The 19,484-nt window shown below is 35.8% G+C and overlaps 1 protein-coding gene across 7 annotated transcripts in view; it reads left to right on the top strand.

Annotated features, from left to right (window-relative positions):
• Window positions 1-19,484, top strand: part of LIFR (LIF receptor subunit alpha) — a 91,817-nt gene that overhangs the window by 41,781 nt on the left and 30,552 nt on the right. For all 7 annotated transcript variants that reach the window (XM_059916274.1, XM_059916269.1, XM_059916268.1 and 4 more), the window contains 8 exons: window positions 2,189-2,352; window positions 7,221-7,395; window positions 9,627-9,881; window positions 13,070-13,199; window positions 13,644-13,813; window positions 15,606-15,751; window positions 16,928-17,090; window positions 19,231-19,301. In XM_059916274.1, the coding sequence (XP_059772257.1) occupies window positions 2,189-2,352; window positions 7,221-7,395; window positions 9,627-9,881; window positions 13,070-13,199; window positions 13,644-13,813; window positions 15,606-15,751; window positions 16,928-17,090; window positions 19,231-19,301 (1,274 nt within the window). The remainder of the gene's footprint in view (window positions 1-2,188; window positions 2,353-7,220; window positions 7,396-9,626; window positions 9,882-13,069; window positions 13,200-13,643; window positions 13,814-15,605; window positions 15,752-16,927; window positions 17,091-19,230; window positions 19,302-19,484) is intronic.

Raw genomic sequence — 19,484 nt, 5'->3', positions numbered from 1 at the left:
ACTACGTTGTGTCATCTTGGAACATTGGAAGGATCTGTGTTCTTGGCAGCCTCTGCTCTGTGTGGTTGCCCTGCCACCTTGAACTTGTCCCTCCTGGCACTGAATCAGCTTGTTACTCCTCATTTGCTCCTTCTTTTTTAAAAGCAGTTTCCCACTTAAACTTCTCATGTAAAGCATCCTCCACTGTCCTTATGTAGCTGTGTAACTGTTGACTGCTGCATATTTTAGGCTTTAATCCACATGTTCTATTTCCTGTGCGGCCCTAAACATTTTACATAAATCCAGTGTAGAGCACTGTGGTCAGTCAGTACATTTTAAGTAAGTTTAGTAAAAACTTATTTTTAAGTTCCAAAACTAATTTATATTATATATAATTTATATCATTTTAGTCTGCTTTGCCATTTTTGTTCTTCAGCACATTCAGCCACCCTCCCTCTGTCAGCTCCCGCAGTTGTGCTGGAAGTGACTTTACTTAATGGTCCTTGAACTTCCTGGGGGAGCACTAGGATAGATATGGGGCCTGAGAGGCTGTGACTCTGGATTTCTTTTAGCTTCCCTTCACCTTACTGTCATTTGAGGAGAGCACAGGCAAGAAAGAGCCCTTCATACCAGAAAGCCTGAATTACATAGAGCAGAGCAGGCTATACCTGTGTGCTTCCCACTGATCCCCACATTTTTCATCACTATACTCCTTACAGGTAGGAAGACTTGAAGATTTTGAAGAATACCTTACTCTTTCGGCTACCTTGTTGTTTTTTTAAGTTTACCAGTTTCTCCCTGTGAGAGGCTCTATCCTTGAGCATGGTTTTTCTCTTTACCTTTTATACTACAGCTTCAGAGCCTACTGCCCTGCCAGCCTTCTTTCTCAGGAATTGACGGTACCCTCACCAGCATCAGTGGTCTTTTCTCAGCCTTCCTCTCTGAACTCTGTTTTCTTGGGCCTGGACGACAACCCATTTCTTTTGATCTCAGTGATCCCAGATTTTCTCTGGTTTCCTTCTGCTTCTACGTCATTCCCTCTCAGGATTCTTGCTGGGGTCTCTGGCTCCTTGAAGGTGTGACTGTGTCACTAGCTGTCAAACAAGCTTCGGCTGTTTTGTGTCAGTGTGTTATGTTCATTTCTTGAGCTGCACTCAGCGAGTTCCTCTTGAGTCTGTGTGCACGCTCTGATTGGTCCCCGTTCTCACTTACTGTCTGCACCTCCCCCGTCCATTGATGGTCTTTTTTTCGCCAATACTTAGTCATCCATGGCCAGACTCCCACATCTCTTCACAATTGTCCCTGATACCTTTTGCCTTTCTTCCTGCTTTCTGGGCTAGTGACTTGAAGAAATCTTAGATGTTTTCATGTCTTGTTATTACTAATCCTTCATTTCTTTGATCCAGTCATTTCTTTGAAATGCCCATTAGATTTTGTCCTTTCTTTTCCATATATGGCGTCCTGAGCCACATCCTTATTACTATAGCCAGGCTTTCTCCAGCTGTCTCCTGCTGGATCACCTTATCTCTTTCTCAGTCACCTGCAGACCTGTTGCACACCACTGCAAACTAGCCTTTCTGAAGGACTGCCCAGATCCTGCCAAGTACTTCTTAGAACCTTGTTGGCTTCCTCAACTCAATGCTTTGGTCACTACCACGGTCTTGCTGCTGTTTATTGCTGCCTATGCCAGTAGTAGCTCATTGCATCCTCAAAGTGGGTAACTTTCCCTAGCATGCAGGCTGTGACTGGAGTTGAGTGGGGAAGGGTGCAGAGAAAACAGATGGAAAGGTTTACCAAGGCCAGCTCTCCATAATCTATACAAAGGGAGCTTTTTTACTTCTCTCCAATGTTGTCTGCTTGGGGATTTCAGACCCAATGACACTGGAGTGTTGTGGGAACTCAGTTGCTGTTTGTATTAGAAGATATATTATGGATTTGAAACAGCGTGCTGGTAAATAATTTTCTCAAATTTAGCTGATGAACAACTGGGAGCTGCTTATACAAATAAACATATATTTACAAATATATGCTTATACAAATATACATATATTTATTCTCTTTTTTCAGTAGTAGGTGCAAGAATTTACTTTAATCCTTAATTGTTTTTTGATCAAGAAGTAGAGTTTAAAATTAGCTGATTAATGGGATTATAATATGAAAAATAGTTACTTATTTGACTAAGTTTTATCTTTTGTTTCCTTTTTTTAAGCCTTAATTCCAGATGCTCCAGAGATCTTGGATTTGTCTGCTGATTTCTCAACTTCTACATTACACCTAAAGTGGAATGACAAGGGTTCTGTTTTTCCACATCACTCAAATGTCATCTGGGAAATCAAAGTTCTACGTAAAAAGAATATGGAAATCGTAAAATTAGTAAGTTTGAACAAAAATAGTTTTTTTCCTGTGATATTAAAGAAACTGAATACTTTTTTAAAATTTTAAAGTGGCAACAGTGAACCTTTAGATTATTAAAGAAGTAAATCAGATATCCTTTGGGGGTTCACTAAAAACTGTATGCTATGCCTAAAAAAATCACTAAATTAATGAAATAATGTATAACCATTATAGGAAGTTTAGGAAATTAAGGGAGGATTAATCCATGTTTCTGCCACTTGAACATAGTAAACAATATCTTTGTGTATTCCTGTCTAACCTTTTTTATATGCATGTTTTTACATAAATGAAATTAAAAATATACATATAATTTAATTTACATATTACTATAAATTATCTAACATTATAGACATAAAAATAAATGTTTTGCAACATATTTAGCCATAGTAATTGAGAAATCTATAAGTATAAATCTATAAGTTTGTGTAAATCTATAAGTTTGAATAAATCTGTAAGTTTGAATTTATCTGAATCCAAAATAACATTCTTATATTTAATAGTACATGGTTTTTTTTCCTCTAATTTTTAAAATCTTGTTTATGAATAGTTTCCTAATGATCCATCTTTAGTTTGTTATTAATCTAAGGAATAGTGAGAAATAGCAGTGAAAAGTATTGACAGCTAGTACATGGGAATTCCCTCTTTCATCCTTTTACTCTTTTCCTCTTTAATGCACTTGAAATATGCCTAGTTATGGACAAGAATTAGAAGACCATGATTTTACAGTTTATTTGCCTAAGTACATAGATAAAATAGTAAAGATAATAAATAGGATTATTCTGTATTTCATAGTCACTGTATTATTTTTCCTTTTTGACAACCTATGTATTACATCCTGAAACAATAGCAGCCATAATTGTAGTTATCTTGTATCCAATGCTTCTGGCATTCCCCTTCCCGGCACTATTGTGAAAGCTCTCTATATGTTAATAGTTTGCATCTTCACAACAGGCCCCTGGGGGAGGCTCTATTAGCATCACCCCCATTTTACAGATGAAGATACAGAGTCACAGGAAGACATTAAGTGGAGGAACCAGGAATCAAACCTAGACAGTTGATTCCAGAGTCTGTGCTCTTCCTTAACCAGTACGATCTGTATTGTATTACATAATCAGTATACTTATTTTCATCTAAGATGCCCTCCCTTTCCTTTTCACCTATACAAATTGAATACACATTTCAAGACCCAGGTCAAATCCTATCCCTTATTTTAAAGCCCATTCTAATTACTTAAGTGTAAAAATGCTCTCTCTTTTCTTGAGTTTTAACGGCAATTCTTGTGTGTCAGTCTGATTTGCAGCTAACTTTGATATAGCTCTACCATTGTTGTCTTAAAACTATTACTTATTTAAAATTGTATTGTGTAACTTTTTTTATGGCCTAACATTTTATATTCTGCATTACTACTTACTGGCTTAGGATGACTTCTCAAAACCTCCTTTTTCTTATTTGTAAAGTGGTGCTAATATTTGCTGTAGTAAATGGTATGATATTTATAAAGCTACTAAACAGCTATTAGTTGTTATTAATTCCTTTGGGAGCTAGATGGTTTGTTTGTTTTTTTAACTGACTTAGGGATGCTGGAGTAAGAGGGATACTCTTTGACATGTAAGTGAATCAAACATAAATGAATGGAAATATTATTCTAAGGTCATGTAACTCATTGCCAGAAGATGCGTAACAAGACAGCAATGGCAGGATAGTAATTCCCTACCTTCTAGAATATGATCTTTGGAGAAAAATCTTTCTGTGGGGAAAAATAACAAGAGGCAAGAAAAATAGAGCTAGAACAAATTAATTTTAAAAAGTTACTCCTGTCCATAGTAAATATGACATTTTTATTTATAATTATATTATTAGTATTTAAGGTAGAATTGCTTATAATCAGTCATTTTATGACAGGTTATAATGCTATTATTTTGTAAAAGCTTAAAGATCATTAAGGATCATGAAACACTATAAATGTGAGTTTCATTTATAAGTTTCATTTATAGTGTTTCATTTATAACTTGACATTTTCTGCCCGCAGCCTCACAAACAGCTGTGGAAGCTTTGCACTGTGCAAGCCAGGAGTGAATGATGCCTGGGAGTTATGCAGCCCTCTCTCCTCCTCTCATTTTTCTCTCTTGTAAACAATGAATTCTTTTAGCTGATTCTTTTATTATTTGTCTCCATTTTTCCAGCTAGCATGCTTATGTTGCTCTTATTATTATTATTATTTTAGTTTTTTGAGCAATGTTTTATTAACTTCCCACAATGGAAAATGAGAATTTAGTCCTGTCTCACTTCCCAGCCCAGGGACACGCACTCGCATGTATGTGCACTCACATGCGTGTGCACGCACGCGCGTGCTCTCTCGCTCTCTCTCTCTCTCCACTTCTTATTTTTTTCCAATATCATTATGTTATAATTTTTGGTAGACCATTATTCATTATTTGGATTACAGTTATATAAACACTATTTATAACTGAACCAAGTAGTGTTTACTATTCTTACTTTTCCTTTTTTTTTGTACATCTTCTTGTATTGTCTTGTACTTTTAGTTTTTATTTGTCTGCTTCATTAATTCAATCCTAAATTCTTTCTGGGTTGTGTGAATCTGTCTAAATGTTCAAACAAACATCAGTTTTGTCTTTGTGAATACATCTCTCTGAGGGCCTTCTGACTTACTTCCTGACCCTTTTCATATAAGAGCTCATGTGGATGCTGCCAATATTTGTATAGCACAAAGTGTGGCAAATAGCTGAGTATTCTGAGGTTTCTCAGGAGCTCCAGCAGCCTCCACTCCCAGTAGCCAACCCTTGGTTTGAAGAGATTAATACCTGGGTATACCTGTAACCCATTCAAGACAAACCTCTATGTTTTTCAACACATTTGTTAGGAAGCTACGGTTCATCCTCATCCAGAGGATTCCTTTTATATTTGTCTTATGATGGATCCTCTTTTTCCTGAATTCCTTGTTTCCTCATTTTGGTGGAAGCATAAATTCTAGTAGTTATTTGCTATTTTTTGTAGATACTCTCTGCTAACTGCAGTGGTAGCTTACAGATATATTTTATTTAAAAAAATTTAAATCTGTTGCCAGGAAAATTTAAAAGACTGTCAATTCCGAATATTGAGAAGATGCAGAAGGATTGGAACTTTCATACCCTTCTGGTGGGAATGTAAAATGCTACTTGATGAATACATTGAGATACTACATTTCTGAAGATGTCTTTATTCTGCATTCACTCATGATTGCTAGTTTAGCTGGGTAAAAGATCCTAGGTTGGGAAATTTTCTCAAGATTTTGAAGGCATTGTTCCATTTGCTTCTCATTGTGGATCTATCTTCATCTGTTGTGCTGGACACTCATTAGGCCCCTTTCAGTCTGAAAACACATGCCTGTCAGCTTGGGAAATTTTCTTATTTTATGTCTTTGATTTCCTCATCTCTGTTTTCTCCTTTTTTTCTTAGAACTTCTGTTCTTTAGAAATTGTACCTTTCTGACCTTTCCTCTAATTGTCTTATCATTCTTACATTCCATCAGTATTTTGCTCTATTTTCTGAGCAATTTTTCCTAAACTTTATCTTGCACTTTTGAATTTCTATTAATATACGTTTTAATATACAAGAGATCCCTTTTCTCTTCTTAGTCCTTGTTTTAAAAAATTTATCATGTTCTTGTTTCATGGATGCAATATCTCTTCTTATCTTTGAGGATATCAGTGATTTAAAATTTTTTTTCTTTCTGTGCATTCTGTTTTTTCACATTGCTTTTTTTTTTTTTTTATCTTGACCTTTGACTTTCACATTAGAACTTTTTCTCCACTTTCTGGTCATCCTGGTTGCTGCTCATATTTAAGTGAGTGGTTCTTGAAAAATAAAACAAGTCTAATTGGAACTTTTGTTTGCCTGGGTGGGACTTGTTGACTGGGACATCATTGTATGTGATTAGGATGGGCTGTCAAGCTGGAAAAATCTTAATATTATTTTAGGTTTTTATCTTGACCTGTTCATATGCTCCTTAGAAAAGTTTGTTTAGACTCTTACCTGGTGAGTATGTACTTGGCCATCAGTATCCTGGGGGCTGAGTAGGGAAGAAGGCAGGAGTGCCCCAGCCTTTAGAATGCATAGTTAGTTACCATTGCCCATCTGCTTTCCAGTGTCCAGAATCTTACCGGTGTTGTTTCTTCAATTTTTTGCCCTTGTGCATCTGTGCCTTTTTTTAAAAAAAAATCTTGTACTTTTGTTCTAGAGGAATTTCATGAAGTAAAGAGAAGGAAGTACATTTATTTAATCTGTTGTCTTTAACCAGAAGTCCCAAGGTCTCTTTTAGTATATCCTCATATATTTGATTGAAATCTTGCCCATTTTCCACAATTGAAATTAAGCTTCCTATATTATTATAAGTTGCATATTTAAAAATAAAAGTTGAAATATATGACACTTATATAAAAAAAAATCTAGTCTAAAATAATAGTTTATTTTGTTGAAATGCTCTCCTCTCTTTGACTTTAACCCTTGGAGATAAAAAAGCATTAACTGTTTTTTCTCCATGAAAAATGGGACCATTTTAGGCAATGGTGTATTTTCTCATGAACTGTATTGAATGTTTTGAAATATTAACATCTTGTGTAATAATGAAGTAGGCCCTAAAGTTGAAGAAGTAAACATAAATGAATCATAATTATTGTTACTACAACTCTCTTTTTATGCCTTATAGAAAACAGGTAGTTTTACAAAAGAACAAAGCTTTGATTTACTTAGCTGGTAATTGTATATAGTCTGTTGTGTTTTTTTAACCCTAAAGGAAAGCAGGACATAGTACTTGGAAATAGAATTTTGTGTTTGTGTTCATTTTGTAGGTGACCCACAACACAACTCTGAATGGCAGAGATACAGTTCATCACTGGAGCTGGATCTCAGACATGCCCTTGGAGTGCGCCACTCATTATGTGGGAATTAGATGCTACATTGATGATCCTCAGTTCTCTGGTCGCAAAGAGTGGAGCGACTGGAGCCCACTGAAGAACATCTCTTGTAAGTGCATATTTAAAGAATTTTCGTTTCAGATGAATTAGATTAGTCTTGCTTAAGGGTAGGGTTTAGCTCACGGTTTTAGTTCTCTGAACCCCATTTGGATGCATGAGGGTCACCTGGGGATCTTCCAAGTCTTCCACCCCAGAACATTTTGATTCAAAAACTCTTGAGATAGGCTTCAGGAATCTGTATTTTTAAAGAACATACTGAGTGATTGGATAAACATCCAGGTTTAAAAATCACTTCGAATAGACATTGGAAGAACATTTAAAAATTTTATGTAGGCGGTAATGAGATCAAGTCCATATTTTTAAAATATAGCTCCCAATTTCTTGCCCATAAAGCAGACCGCTGTGAGCTGCAGTTACTGCAGAGAACATGGGAATCCGCAAGTATAGGACTTGCCTGGCAGTCCAGTGGTTAAGACTCCGAGCTTGCAATGAAGGGAGTGCAAGTTCGATCCCTGGTCGGGGAGCTAAGATCCCGCATGCCATGTGGCGTGGACAAAAAAATAAAATAAAATTAACAGTGTGAATCTGCAGGTATATCAAAAATCATCTGTACATTGAATAAAACTCATATGCAGGTATAATGTTGGCAATGTGAGAGAGGGCCTAGAAAATTGTTGACAATAAAATAAAGGGCTTTAAAAGGCTGGTAATCATTGTAGATTATTCACTCTAGTGACAATGTGGAGAAATGGATCAGAGGGAGGAAGGACTGGAAGCAGGCAGGTTAATAAGGAGAATCTTGTAGTTCAGCAAAAGGCAGTGAAGGTATAAAATAGGACACCTGGGTTTAGAAATGAAAAGAGGGAAGAAGTATAAAAACACTGAAGAGACCGAATTAGAATTAGTGCCTATGCTTTTGGTAGGGGAGAAATAGAGCCGAAGATGACTATTAGTTTGGGCAGCTGAGTAGCTGGTGATGCTGTCCAATGAGACAGAAACTATATGAACAAACTAGGTGGGAAAGATAAATTTCAATTTTAATATGTTGAGCTTGAGGTAGCTGTGAAGTGCCTGGGAGCAATTTCTCATTGTCAGTTGGGAATACAAATTCGGCATCCAGGTGATTAGTTCAAACTGGAAATATACAGTTGACCCTTGAACAACTGGGGGTTAGGGGCTCCGACCCTCCATGTAGTGGAAAATCCACACATAATTTATAGTTAGCCCTCCATACCCGTGGAACCTCCATATCTGTGGTTCCATAGCCGAGGATTCAACCAACTGCAAATCCTGTAGTACTGTAGTATTTACTATTGAAAAAAATCCACACATAAGTGAACCCATGCAGTTCAAACCCGTGTTGTTCAAGGGTCAATTGTGTGTTTGAGAATCATTAACATACGTGATGTGAAATTTTTTAAATCTTGGAGGTTAACATAACTCAAGGAAAGGGGCATGAAGACCAAGGACACATCTCTTAGAAGCTTGTATGAGGAGGGTTGGATGGAAGAAAACGAGGCCAGCAAAGCAAACAGCAGCCAGAGGGTTAAGAGTAGCAAAAGTAAGTAGTCTACACCCCAAGAGAGAAGGGAGTTTTGAGAAGGAAGACTTTAGGCAACATACCAGATGTTGTGGAAGTTGAAGGAAAGATTACTAAGACGTGGCCATTGGATTGAGTAGTTAGGCCACGGAGCCATTTTAGTAAAGTGGCCAGAGTAGAAGCCAGATTGCAGTAGATTAAAGAATGAGTAGGTAGAAAGGAGACTAGAGATAATATTTTTAAATTGGCTATTTAGGAAAATAAAAACAAAGAGGTGGCTTTAACCTACAGAGTTGGGATTTTTTTTAGAAAGTGCTTTTTAGGATGTGGAGTATTTAACCATACATGCAAGCTGATGGAAAGTAGGACATCTGATCTAAATACCTAGAATAATTTCAAAGGAATGGAATTATTTAATGTGTACCTTTTTCTTGGTGTGGATTTTTCACATGTGGATAAACCCGCTTAATTTGAACCTTTAGACTTCTTAGATATTAACCTGTGACCTTACACGTTGACTTGCAGTCCCCTCTACTCCCCCACCATCACCCCGTCATAAGTAAATAAAACCACACACATTTTTATTTCTTGTGTATGTCTTGCTCCTTTGAAACCTGGGGAGCGTACCTTATCTTTGGGCCACCATAATTACAAAGTACCTAACAGTGTGTTTTATGTACACTGGGCTAATTTATGTAAAAGACTTCTAAAGTATTTATAATTCCTTTTGCTCTTTCTAGGGTCTCCTGCTTCTCAGACTAAGGTTTTTCCTCAAGACAGAGTGCTACTTGTAGGCTCAGATATAACAGTATGTTGTGTGACTCAAGAAAAAGTGTTATCAGCACAGATTGGCAGTACATATTGTCCCCTTATCCATCTTGATGGGAAAAATGTTGCAATCAAGATCCGTAATATTTCTGCTTCCGAAAGTAGTGGAACAAATGTGGTTTTCTCTGTAGAAGATAACATGTTTGGAACAGTTATTTTTGCAGGATGTAAGTATATAATTTTTTTTTTAAGGAAAGAGTTCCTATTAATCTGTTTTGGTCCTCTTTGAAAGCCTTAATGCTTTTTTGGGGGGATGATTTTATTTCTTTCTTATTTTTTTATTCTTTGATACAAATGACATTATGAGGATACCAGCATTTTTGCTTGTTTTAAGGTGAGTTCTAAGCTTGTTTTCTACATACCTGTATCTATATAATTTGCAGCTTTTGTAATAAGATTTGAAACATTCATCTGCTAATTTTTAGTTTAAATTCTTAGTTAACAGCTTTGTTGAGTCAAGGGCAGGTAGTATATAATATTTCTTACTCCTACATCATTTAGGAATTTTTTTGTATAAATTAATTTCCCACCTAATTAAAGCATACCTTTTTTTTTAAGTACCTGAATTAAAGAAATTGTAATGATTTTACACAAAATCTTTCAAAAGCATAACCTACGCTTCTCTGATGAGAGGAGGGTGGCTGCAGGACATGGGGGGAGGAAGAGTCCCCCTCTCACTGTGTTCTGTGTCTGATGTACTCTCCGTAATGCAGGGGCATTTTTTAACATGGTCACTTCTACGTTCCATGACGTTTCCAAAAGTTGTTGTGGGTGGACTGCCCTACCTATATGGCTTGTGTTGTGCATCCACAGATACTTTTGTATTTAGAGCTTTTCTGTCCCCTCCCCTGTGGTAACTGTAATGTTCTAATGCACTGATGGCTTTGCCTCCAGCAGTGCTTCCCTTCCTGCTCACATTCGGAACTTAAAGTTTCTAGTGGTCCAAGGGTCTCATGAATAAAGTGTGTGAAATGTAGTGAATGGATTTTGTCATTTTCTTTTGCTCACTCAGTGATTTTTCTTATGTTTTTTTTTTCTTATGATTGTCAGTTATGCTGTGGATCAGCTGCTTTCAGTCACTTTTTTACTTCCATAGAAATTTATGATAAATTACATTCATTTGCTGATAGATTCCCAAGGGAAGGGGATTAGGTGCCCTTCTCAGCTTGATGGCTGTAACCTTACTCTCTTTTTGCCTTCCAGTAAGGCATTTTGGAATGCAAGTGAGAGTGAGGATATATTCGAATTTAAATTTTAGAAATTTAAAAAATTAAATTTTCTTTCCTAAATGGAATTTTAGGAAGTGATGTGCAACATTCCTCACAATTGATCATGGAGTCTAAGTAAAGAACCAGTGTAGTGAAACTGCTTGATAAGTGATACCAAAAAGTGAGATACTCACTTAAAAGAATGAAATAAAAAATTAAAACTTAAAAGATGAGAATATTCACTGTTTTTATTGTTTCTAACAATGTTCTAATCTTTTATCATAGTTCTAGAGCAAACCTATTTAGTTCATAATTTAGCTTTCCTTTATAACATTTGGAGGTTGAAATATTGATCAATATTTGTCAATTCAGGAACAGCAGTAACGTTTCACTTCAGAGGGAGCTCTTTAGAAACTTGCAGCAAGGGCAGACTGTGGTGTGAGTTAGGGATCAAGATTTACTTTCCTTTACCTTATGGGTAGCTTGTTATCCCATCATTTACTGAAAAGGCTGAAAAGAATGTTAGAATCAGCTTGTCAGTTTTCCCCTACACACACACATACACATTCAAATGTGACAGGATTTTGATTGATATTACATTAAATCTATCAATTTAGGAGGATTTTTATTCTTAGAATATTGAGTCTTCCAAACCATGAACATGGTATAACCTTCCATTTATTTAGATTTTCTTTGATTTATTTTAGTGATATGAGGTCTTTTATCTCTTTTGGTAAATTTATTCCTAGGTGTTTGATGTTTTCTGGTGCTATTAAAAATTGATGTTTTTAAATTGCGTTTTCTATATACTGCTACATAGAAAGACAATTGATTTATACCGAGCTTTTACCTAGCTTCAATTGATTCTTTTGTAAGTGAATTTCTTTGAAAAGAAAATCAGTATATTTCAAGTACTGCCCCCTCATATTTTTTTCTCCTTCAATTTTTCCTTCTACTTCTGTCTAGTTTGCTCCTGTTATTTGGATTTTAAGTATTTCAACTTAATATATCTGCCAAATCCTAAAATAATCAGCATTTTAAATATCCTCAAAATTTGGGGTATGTGAATTTAATAAAACGACCAAAAGTTTGTCCTTAAGTTTAAAACAGTTTTCAAAATAAATATGTCAGTGTTAGTTTTATTATCCAGTTGGTAAACTTTCATATAAATACTCATTACTTCTCTTAATGTTACCTAAGATACTTGAAGGATGTAATGCTTATCTCTGGGGAAAGTATGTGAAATTTTCTAAGTCTTGTTTGATAAACTAAGGACTATTTTAAAAATTCAGGTTTTTAAAAATAAAGTTATCTTTTAGACTTTTTCAATGAGTAGATAGTCGTTTAACAAAACTTACCTCCATGGAAGATAGTTTGGATAAATATGACAGTAGGAAATATCAGTTTCTGTATATGCTTGGTTAAGTAAGATTACAGAAATATCACTTTCTATAATCAGTGTCAGACTATAGAATTTTTGTTTATCACTCTGCCTCACAAAACAAAAACAACTTTTTTTCTTTTTCTAGTCTTGCCCCTACAAAAACAGAACAGTCTCATTAAAGAAGGAAAACAACAAAAGATCAGTAGTCACTTGGAATATAGGGATATGTAGAATTTTACCAAGAGTGACTTTGTAAATAATAGTCCTTACAACTTATTTAAGAACTCTGAAGCTTGTAACGTGGCTTATACTGACTTATGATTTGGTACTTCTTTTCAAATCACAGTATAAAGAGGATAGGTAATAATACTTTTAACCTGTAGATTTTTCTGATTTAACTAGTTGGACAAAGGTTCCTTTGAGAGATTTGATGGACTCTGAAATGGGATTTAAGGGAAAAGCATGATAGTTGATCTCTTCAGGTTGCTATTGGGGAGTTTCCAAATGAGCTAATGGTCACTCTTAAGTGACTAACTCTTAAGTTAAGTGAGTAACTCTTAAGTTAATCCATCACTCCTAATGTAATATGAACTCTGAATCAACATGCTATACAAAGAATGGTAATTCCTGCACCATTCAAAATGTAAGCAAATGATTTTTTAAGGAAATTGTCTGAAATGTAATTAACATTTATGAAACATAACGTTTTCAGAGAAAATATACATAATCAAAGTAACTACCTTTTTTTCTTTTTTTTTATTAGATCCACCTGATATTCCTCAAAAACTGAACTGTGAGACATATGACTTAAAAGAGATTATATGCACTTGGAATCCAGGAAGACCGACATTCTTGGTGGGCCCACGCAATACAAGTTACACTTTATTTGAAAGGTAAAGGTCTCTGGGAAAGGTTGTCAAACAGTGAGGAGTACCTTGGAAGGATGTTAAATGACATAAGAAGATGCTCTGTTTCATTTATATTATGAGAACAAATATAAAACAAAATATGCTGTAGAAAATTGGGTATACTATAAATACTGCACTTTAGACACATGCAGACTTGATATCTTGTCGTCTTTTTAAAAAAGCCTCTAGAAGGAAGAACCCTCAAATATGAACAGAGACTGTCTCTGGGTAGTGGGCTATGGCTGATTTTTTTCTTCTGTTTTCTGCATTGTATATATTTTCTTCCCTGAGTATGTAGTATATCTGTAATTAGAAATACAGACTTTTTAAAAAAAATTTATTAGAAATATACCCGTTCATCTTTTCCTGCAATAAATCTCTTGCCATTTTGAAATTATTTTAATATTCCTTAATGTTCTCTTAATTCAGTTTTTCAGGAAAATATGTTAGATTTAAAAGAGTTGAGTTGCCCACAAATGAAAGCTATCAGTTATTCTTTCAAATGCTTCCAAATCAAGAAATATACAATTTTACGTTGAATGCTCGAAATCCTCTGGGTCAATCAGAATCAACACTTTTAGTTAACATAACTGAAAAAGGTAAGCTGCTGCATAAACCAATGTCTTAAAAATAACTTTAGAAGTGGTAAAATGTCTTGAGATTAATGAAAAGTGCTTCTAGAGATTACTTTTTACTTATTATTTCCTTTATAGTTACTTAATACTAATTTTGTAAATTTCATTTAAAAATCTTTATAATTTCAAGTTTTACTGTTTTATTAAATTCAAATAAAAATTTGAATTGTTTCATAGAAATTGTAAGTGGCTTTATCTGATAGTTTTTGATTTCTGAAAATAGTTTTTTGCCCAATTTTTAAAACCTTTTTATTTTGAAATAGTTGTAGACTCACAGGTGGTTGCAAAAATAATTACAGTCCTTCATCCGACTTTCTCAGTGGTAGCATGTTATGTAACTGTAGTACCATGTCCAAATTAGGCAGTTGACCCTGGTTCAACACTGAACCAGACTACTGACCTTGCTCAGTTTTCACCAGTTTTTATATGCATTTAATTGTGTGTGTGTGTGTGTGTGTGTGTAGTTCTGTGCAGTCAGATCCACGTACAGATTCACGCAACCCACCAATACAGTTCAGATACAGAACTCTTCTGTCACCCACAGGAACCGCCTCCCGCTGTCACTGTAGCAACACCACCCCCACCCCCATCAACACACACGGGCGCGTGCTAGAATCTCTGTTCCTGGAAAACAGCTAGTCTGTTCCTCATCGCTATTGTTTTGTTATTTTGGGAACGGTGTGTAAATGGAGTTGTACACTATTTAACCTTTAGAGGTTGGCATTTTTTACTAAGGATGATGTCCTTGAGATCCATCCAAGTATGTATCAGTAAATAGTTTGTTCCTTTTTACTGCTGATGATTTCTGAATTTTTACCAACCCTATTAATGTACAGCTCAAAATAGAAATAAAAGAGGCATGTCTTTTTGGCACTCATTCCTGTGGTCATTCCATGTGTATCAACTCTGTGCCAGGCTCAGCAACACACAGAGCAGTGGCGTAGAGGCCTTCTCTTTAGAGACAGTCAGGGGCGTAAGGGCTTAAACCAAATGCATTATAATACAGCCTGGCAGGTGATTAGTAGATGGCTCCTGTTGCCTTACTTGTGAATATAAGTCACTTTTATCAATTATTCCTTCTCATCATCTTTGTTATGTCTTGATTTTTTCCATAAGGTCAGAAAAGCTACATCTTATACTTGCATGGCAGTTTTATATATATTTGTCTGCCCTCTGCCATTTCAGCCATATCTTCCACGTGATTCTTTCCCATCACTCAATTTGGTATATGCACTATCACCAGTGTAATTTGCAGTTTGCTTCACTGTACCTTTGTTCTTGCCAAGACCCCAGCCTGAAATGATTTTCTGCAACTGTTTTGCCAGTTTCATTCTGATTCATCCTTCAAAGCTCATCTTAAGTCCTATCTTCACTGTACATCTACACTTACATCTAAATTCCTGTAGCAGTGAATATCTGTACTACACCTTTAGGACTTAATGTATATACTCTTGTTGATTTTCCTTCTTTCTGTTTGTCAGTCCCCAAGTAAATGAGGGGTTCCTTAAAGGTAGAGACTGACTTACTACCTTTTAGTATTTCTGATGCCAACTGAGGAACCTTGAGCGTGAATGGTTCTTAAACAATGCTGGCCTGGTGTCAGCAGTAAAGGTGAGATTTGTATTCCACACAGTGGTGGGTGGAACATTGTTGATCAGCAGTGATGACATCTCTTCTGTTTTTTTGTTTTCTTTGACTCTCATTTGTCATATTAGAAAAGAGCTTTTAAAGTAATCTTTGAAAATTGTATTTACAGTTCATCCCCATATTCCTACTTCAGTCAAAGTGAAGGATATCAGTTCAACAGCTGTTACACTTTCCTGGCATTTACCAGGCAGCTTTGCAAAGATTAAACTGTTATGTCAAATTGAAATTAATAAAACTAACTCAGTACATGAATTGGTGAGTAAGATTCTTCTATAAACTTCCCTTGAGGTTATTTTGGATAAAATACTTAGTTTTCAAAAATAATTAAGTAAATTGGTATGCATAAGTGCTCAGATTACTTATTATAGAGATTTACTAAGCGTGAAGACATTATATATCAATATCATAACAGCATTATATTTAGCACTTAAAAACAATTATAATACCGGATATTATAGAACGTAAGTTTGACTTTTACTACTCAGAATATTTCCAGGTCTAGTATAGTACCTGGCATGTAACTGGTGCTCAATAAATTTGTGAATGAATTAGTAGTTTTTGCTGTAACCATTGGTGTTAGTTAACGGACTAATCGGCACCAAAGAGAGGATGTGATTTTTAAAACTGCTAAGTGCAGCAATAGGAGCAAGTTATAATTGGGCGTTATAAGTCAAAACACGGCTTTTTTGTACATTTTAAATACTTAGGTTGACTTTTATGCTGCACCATCTTGTAATTTGGGGTAGGTCCAAAATAAATGATGTACTTAAATAGTCACTTGGAAACTTACTGATAATTTCTAGAAAATCAGTCAAACTGCAAAACGTAACCCAAAAAACTTCTTTGCAGTAAGTAGTTGGGAACTCAGAGACTTTCCTGAGGCATGCAAATCCTCAAATTTGTTTAGAAGTGCTTCATCTTAATTTATTTAGTTTAAATATTTGTTGACTAGTCTACATGTTTAGCACCACACTAGAGGTTCTAAGTGCCATATAAAAAAGATGCATAAGATGATGCCTGCCTCCAGTCAGTTTCCAAGTATCATCTGAATAATGTATTTAATCCTCAAGGTCATCTTAGATTACTAAGTTATATTAAGGTATATTGCATTACCATTAACCATTGACTGAATATCATCTTCTCTGCATAATTAATTGACCATTATTACTTAGATCCAACATTTGGACTAAAAAGATACTCAATTTTATTTATTGCTGTTGCAGAACATAATTTCACAGATTTGGCATTTATATAAGAATTAAAATATAGTGGATGAACTGCCTTGGTTTTATAGAGGTAAACTCTTATGACATTCAGTCAATTTATGTTACAAATTTGGGAGGCTTTCTTCTAAAAAAAATATATGCGTATATGTATGTATTCATATACATGTGATATTATATATGTAATATATATATTTGTTTCTAATAGCGGAATGTCACAATGAGAGGAATAGAAAATTCAAGTTATCTTGCTGCTGTGGATAAGTTAAATCCATATACCATATATACTTTTCGGATTCGTTGTTGTACTGACCCCTTCTGGAAATGGAGCAAGTGGAGCAATGAAAAACAATATTTAACCACAGAAGCCAGTAAGTTAACTGAGTGACTTATGGCTAATTATTACTATGGATCCTGAAATTTTGTTTTTAAAAGAAAATGTCACCAGAGTGACTAAAAGCAGGAGAATGTTTAGATAAATTGTGTAACTATATAATGCCTGCTAGTAAAATACCATACAGACATTTTAAATGATGGTTTTTCAAGTTTTGTGATACTATGGAAAAATGCTTGGCATGTGTTATGTGAAAGGACTAGGCTACCCTATCCACAATATGATTGCAGCTGTATTAAAATGATACATTGGAAACCAAACTTGAAACCGTAGTAAGATTTTAGAGTGATTTTTCTCACACTCTTTCCTCCTATTCCTGGAGTTTTAATAACCTATTTAGAGTGTCTCTTTTTTGAAAACAATTATTAATAAAGCTAATTTGGTGGAATTTTTATTTGTGACCTAGGCCTGAGAAATGGATGGGACTACAAGTTCTTGAACTTTAGTTTCTGTGGTACACCCAGGTCAATATATCTATAAAATCAGGTAACTGGTTTTCTAAGTATGATAACTTCTAAAGACAGAATGAGATACTATTCTTGATTAAGCAGATGTCAGCTTTAAAACAAAGCAAAAAATTTAGAAATAGGTGTAATTTTCAGAAATCATTCAACAAAAGATAGCAAAAGCTTTGTTTGAACTATATAATATAGGGACTATAAAACTTCTTCCAAAAAATTTAACAAACAGTAAGACAAAAAAGGACAGGTATTAACCCAGATTTTGTCTCTCCACATGAAGACTAGAAAGATGAGAGTGGATCCTTACAGCACACGTAAGAATTATTTGGATCATGCTTGAGTCCAGGGAGAGAGTGTACTAGTTATCTGCTGCTATGACAAATTGCCTCAGAACTCAGTGGCTTAAAACAGCAAACATTTGTTATCTCACAGTGTCTGTGGATCAGAAATTCAGACAGCTTAGCTGAGGCTACAGTCGGGATGTGGGTAGGGGCTGCAGGCTTGATTGGGGCTAGAGGATTGGCTTTCAGGATGGTTCAGTCACATGCCTGTTGGCAGGAGGCCTCAGTTCCTCACCACGCGGGCCTCTCCATAGGGCTGCCGGAGTGTCCTCAACATGGCAGCCAGCAGCTCCCAGACTTAGTGATCAAAGAGAGAACAAGGCAGCCTCCACAATGTCTTTTATGTCCTAGCCTCAGAAGGGACATACATCACATCTGCCGTACCCTACTTGTCACACAGGCCAACGCTGATACAGTGTGGGAAGGACCACACAAGGGCGTGAATGTCAGGAAGCGAGACCAATATCATTGGTCATGTTGGAGACTGGCTGCTTTTGCTTTCAGTTGTGAGCTGTTGTTGCCAAGAGGAAGCATTTTATTTACGCCTCATTAAGACGAAGGCATTAATTCATTTAACAAATACTTGTTGGGTGTCCACCATGTGTCAGGAATTGTTCTAGTTACTAGGAATATAGCAGTGAATAAAACAGCAGTCTCTGCCCATGGAATTTATAGGATAGGGGATTAGAAATGAGTTTTTAAAATATGTATATAATAGCGTATTGGGTGGCAGTGAGTGACACAGAAAAAAATAAAACCTAGAGAGAGGGCTAGGGAATGAAGGCCAGGCGGTTGAGGAGAGGGTTTGCAATTTTAAATAGAGCAGCTGGAAGAGACTTCACTAATAAGGTGACACTTGATCTGAAATATAAAGGAGGTGGTGAAGGAAGCTACGTGGTTAATTCAGAGGAGGCAAGTTCTAGGCAGAGGAAGAGAGGGCATAGGAAGTGCAGAAAGCCTGGGGCAGGTGTCCTTGGCATGCTTGAGGAACAACCAGGAAGCCAGTGTGTAGCCAGAGCCAGCTTGAGTAAGGGGAGGGGGACGGATGTGAGATGGAGAGGCAGCCTTGAACCCTTTTTTGAGGGACTTGAGGGTGATTTTAACCCATTGTAAGGGGCCTTGTGTTTTGTAGACATTTGGAGCTCAGCTTTTCCATTGCTCCATTTTCTAAGTGGAAGCCACTGACTTCTTCACATTTTTATTGAGAATTTCAAAAACCTAGACAAAAATTTCAAATACCACCATCCCACTTACTGATCTTATCAACTGACATAGTATGCATCTTCAAATACTAACTTTTAAATCTCTCTTCTAGTTCCTTCAAAGGGACCAGATACTTGGAGAGAGTGGAGTTCTGATGGAAAAAATTTAATAATATATTGGAAGGTAAATATCTAATTCTTCCTTGAATATTTAAATAACTTTATTATGCTGAACTAGTTAACTTACATATGGTACCTGGGTTATCAGGGAGCCAGGATTTCCCAGACTGGCTTAGCGTACAGTATTGCTGAGAATGTAACCTGGCTTCTAAAAGCCCCAGATTCCACATCACTGCAGATGCACCAC

Source organism: Balaenoptera ricei, chromosome 3 (genome assembly GCF_028023285.1).
Source record: "Balaenoptera ricei isolate mBalRic1 chromosome 3, mBalRic1.hap2, whole genome shotgun sequence".
In the NCBI taxonomy this organism is placed as follows: Eukaryota; Metazoa; Chordata; class Mammalia; order Artiodactyla; family Balaenopteridae; genus Balaenoptera; species Balaenoptera ricei.
The sequence above is the reverse complement of the archived record's forward strand: the minus strand, read 5'-3'. Positions and strand labels throughout refer to the sequence as shown.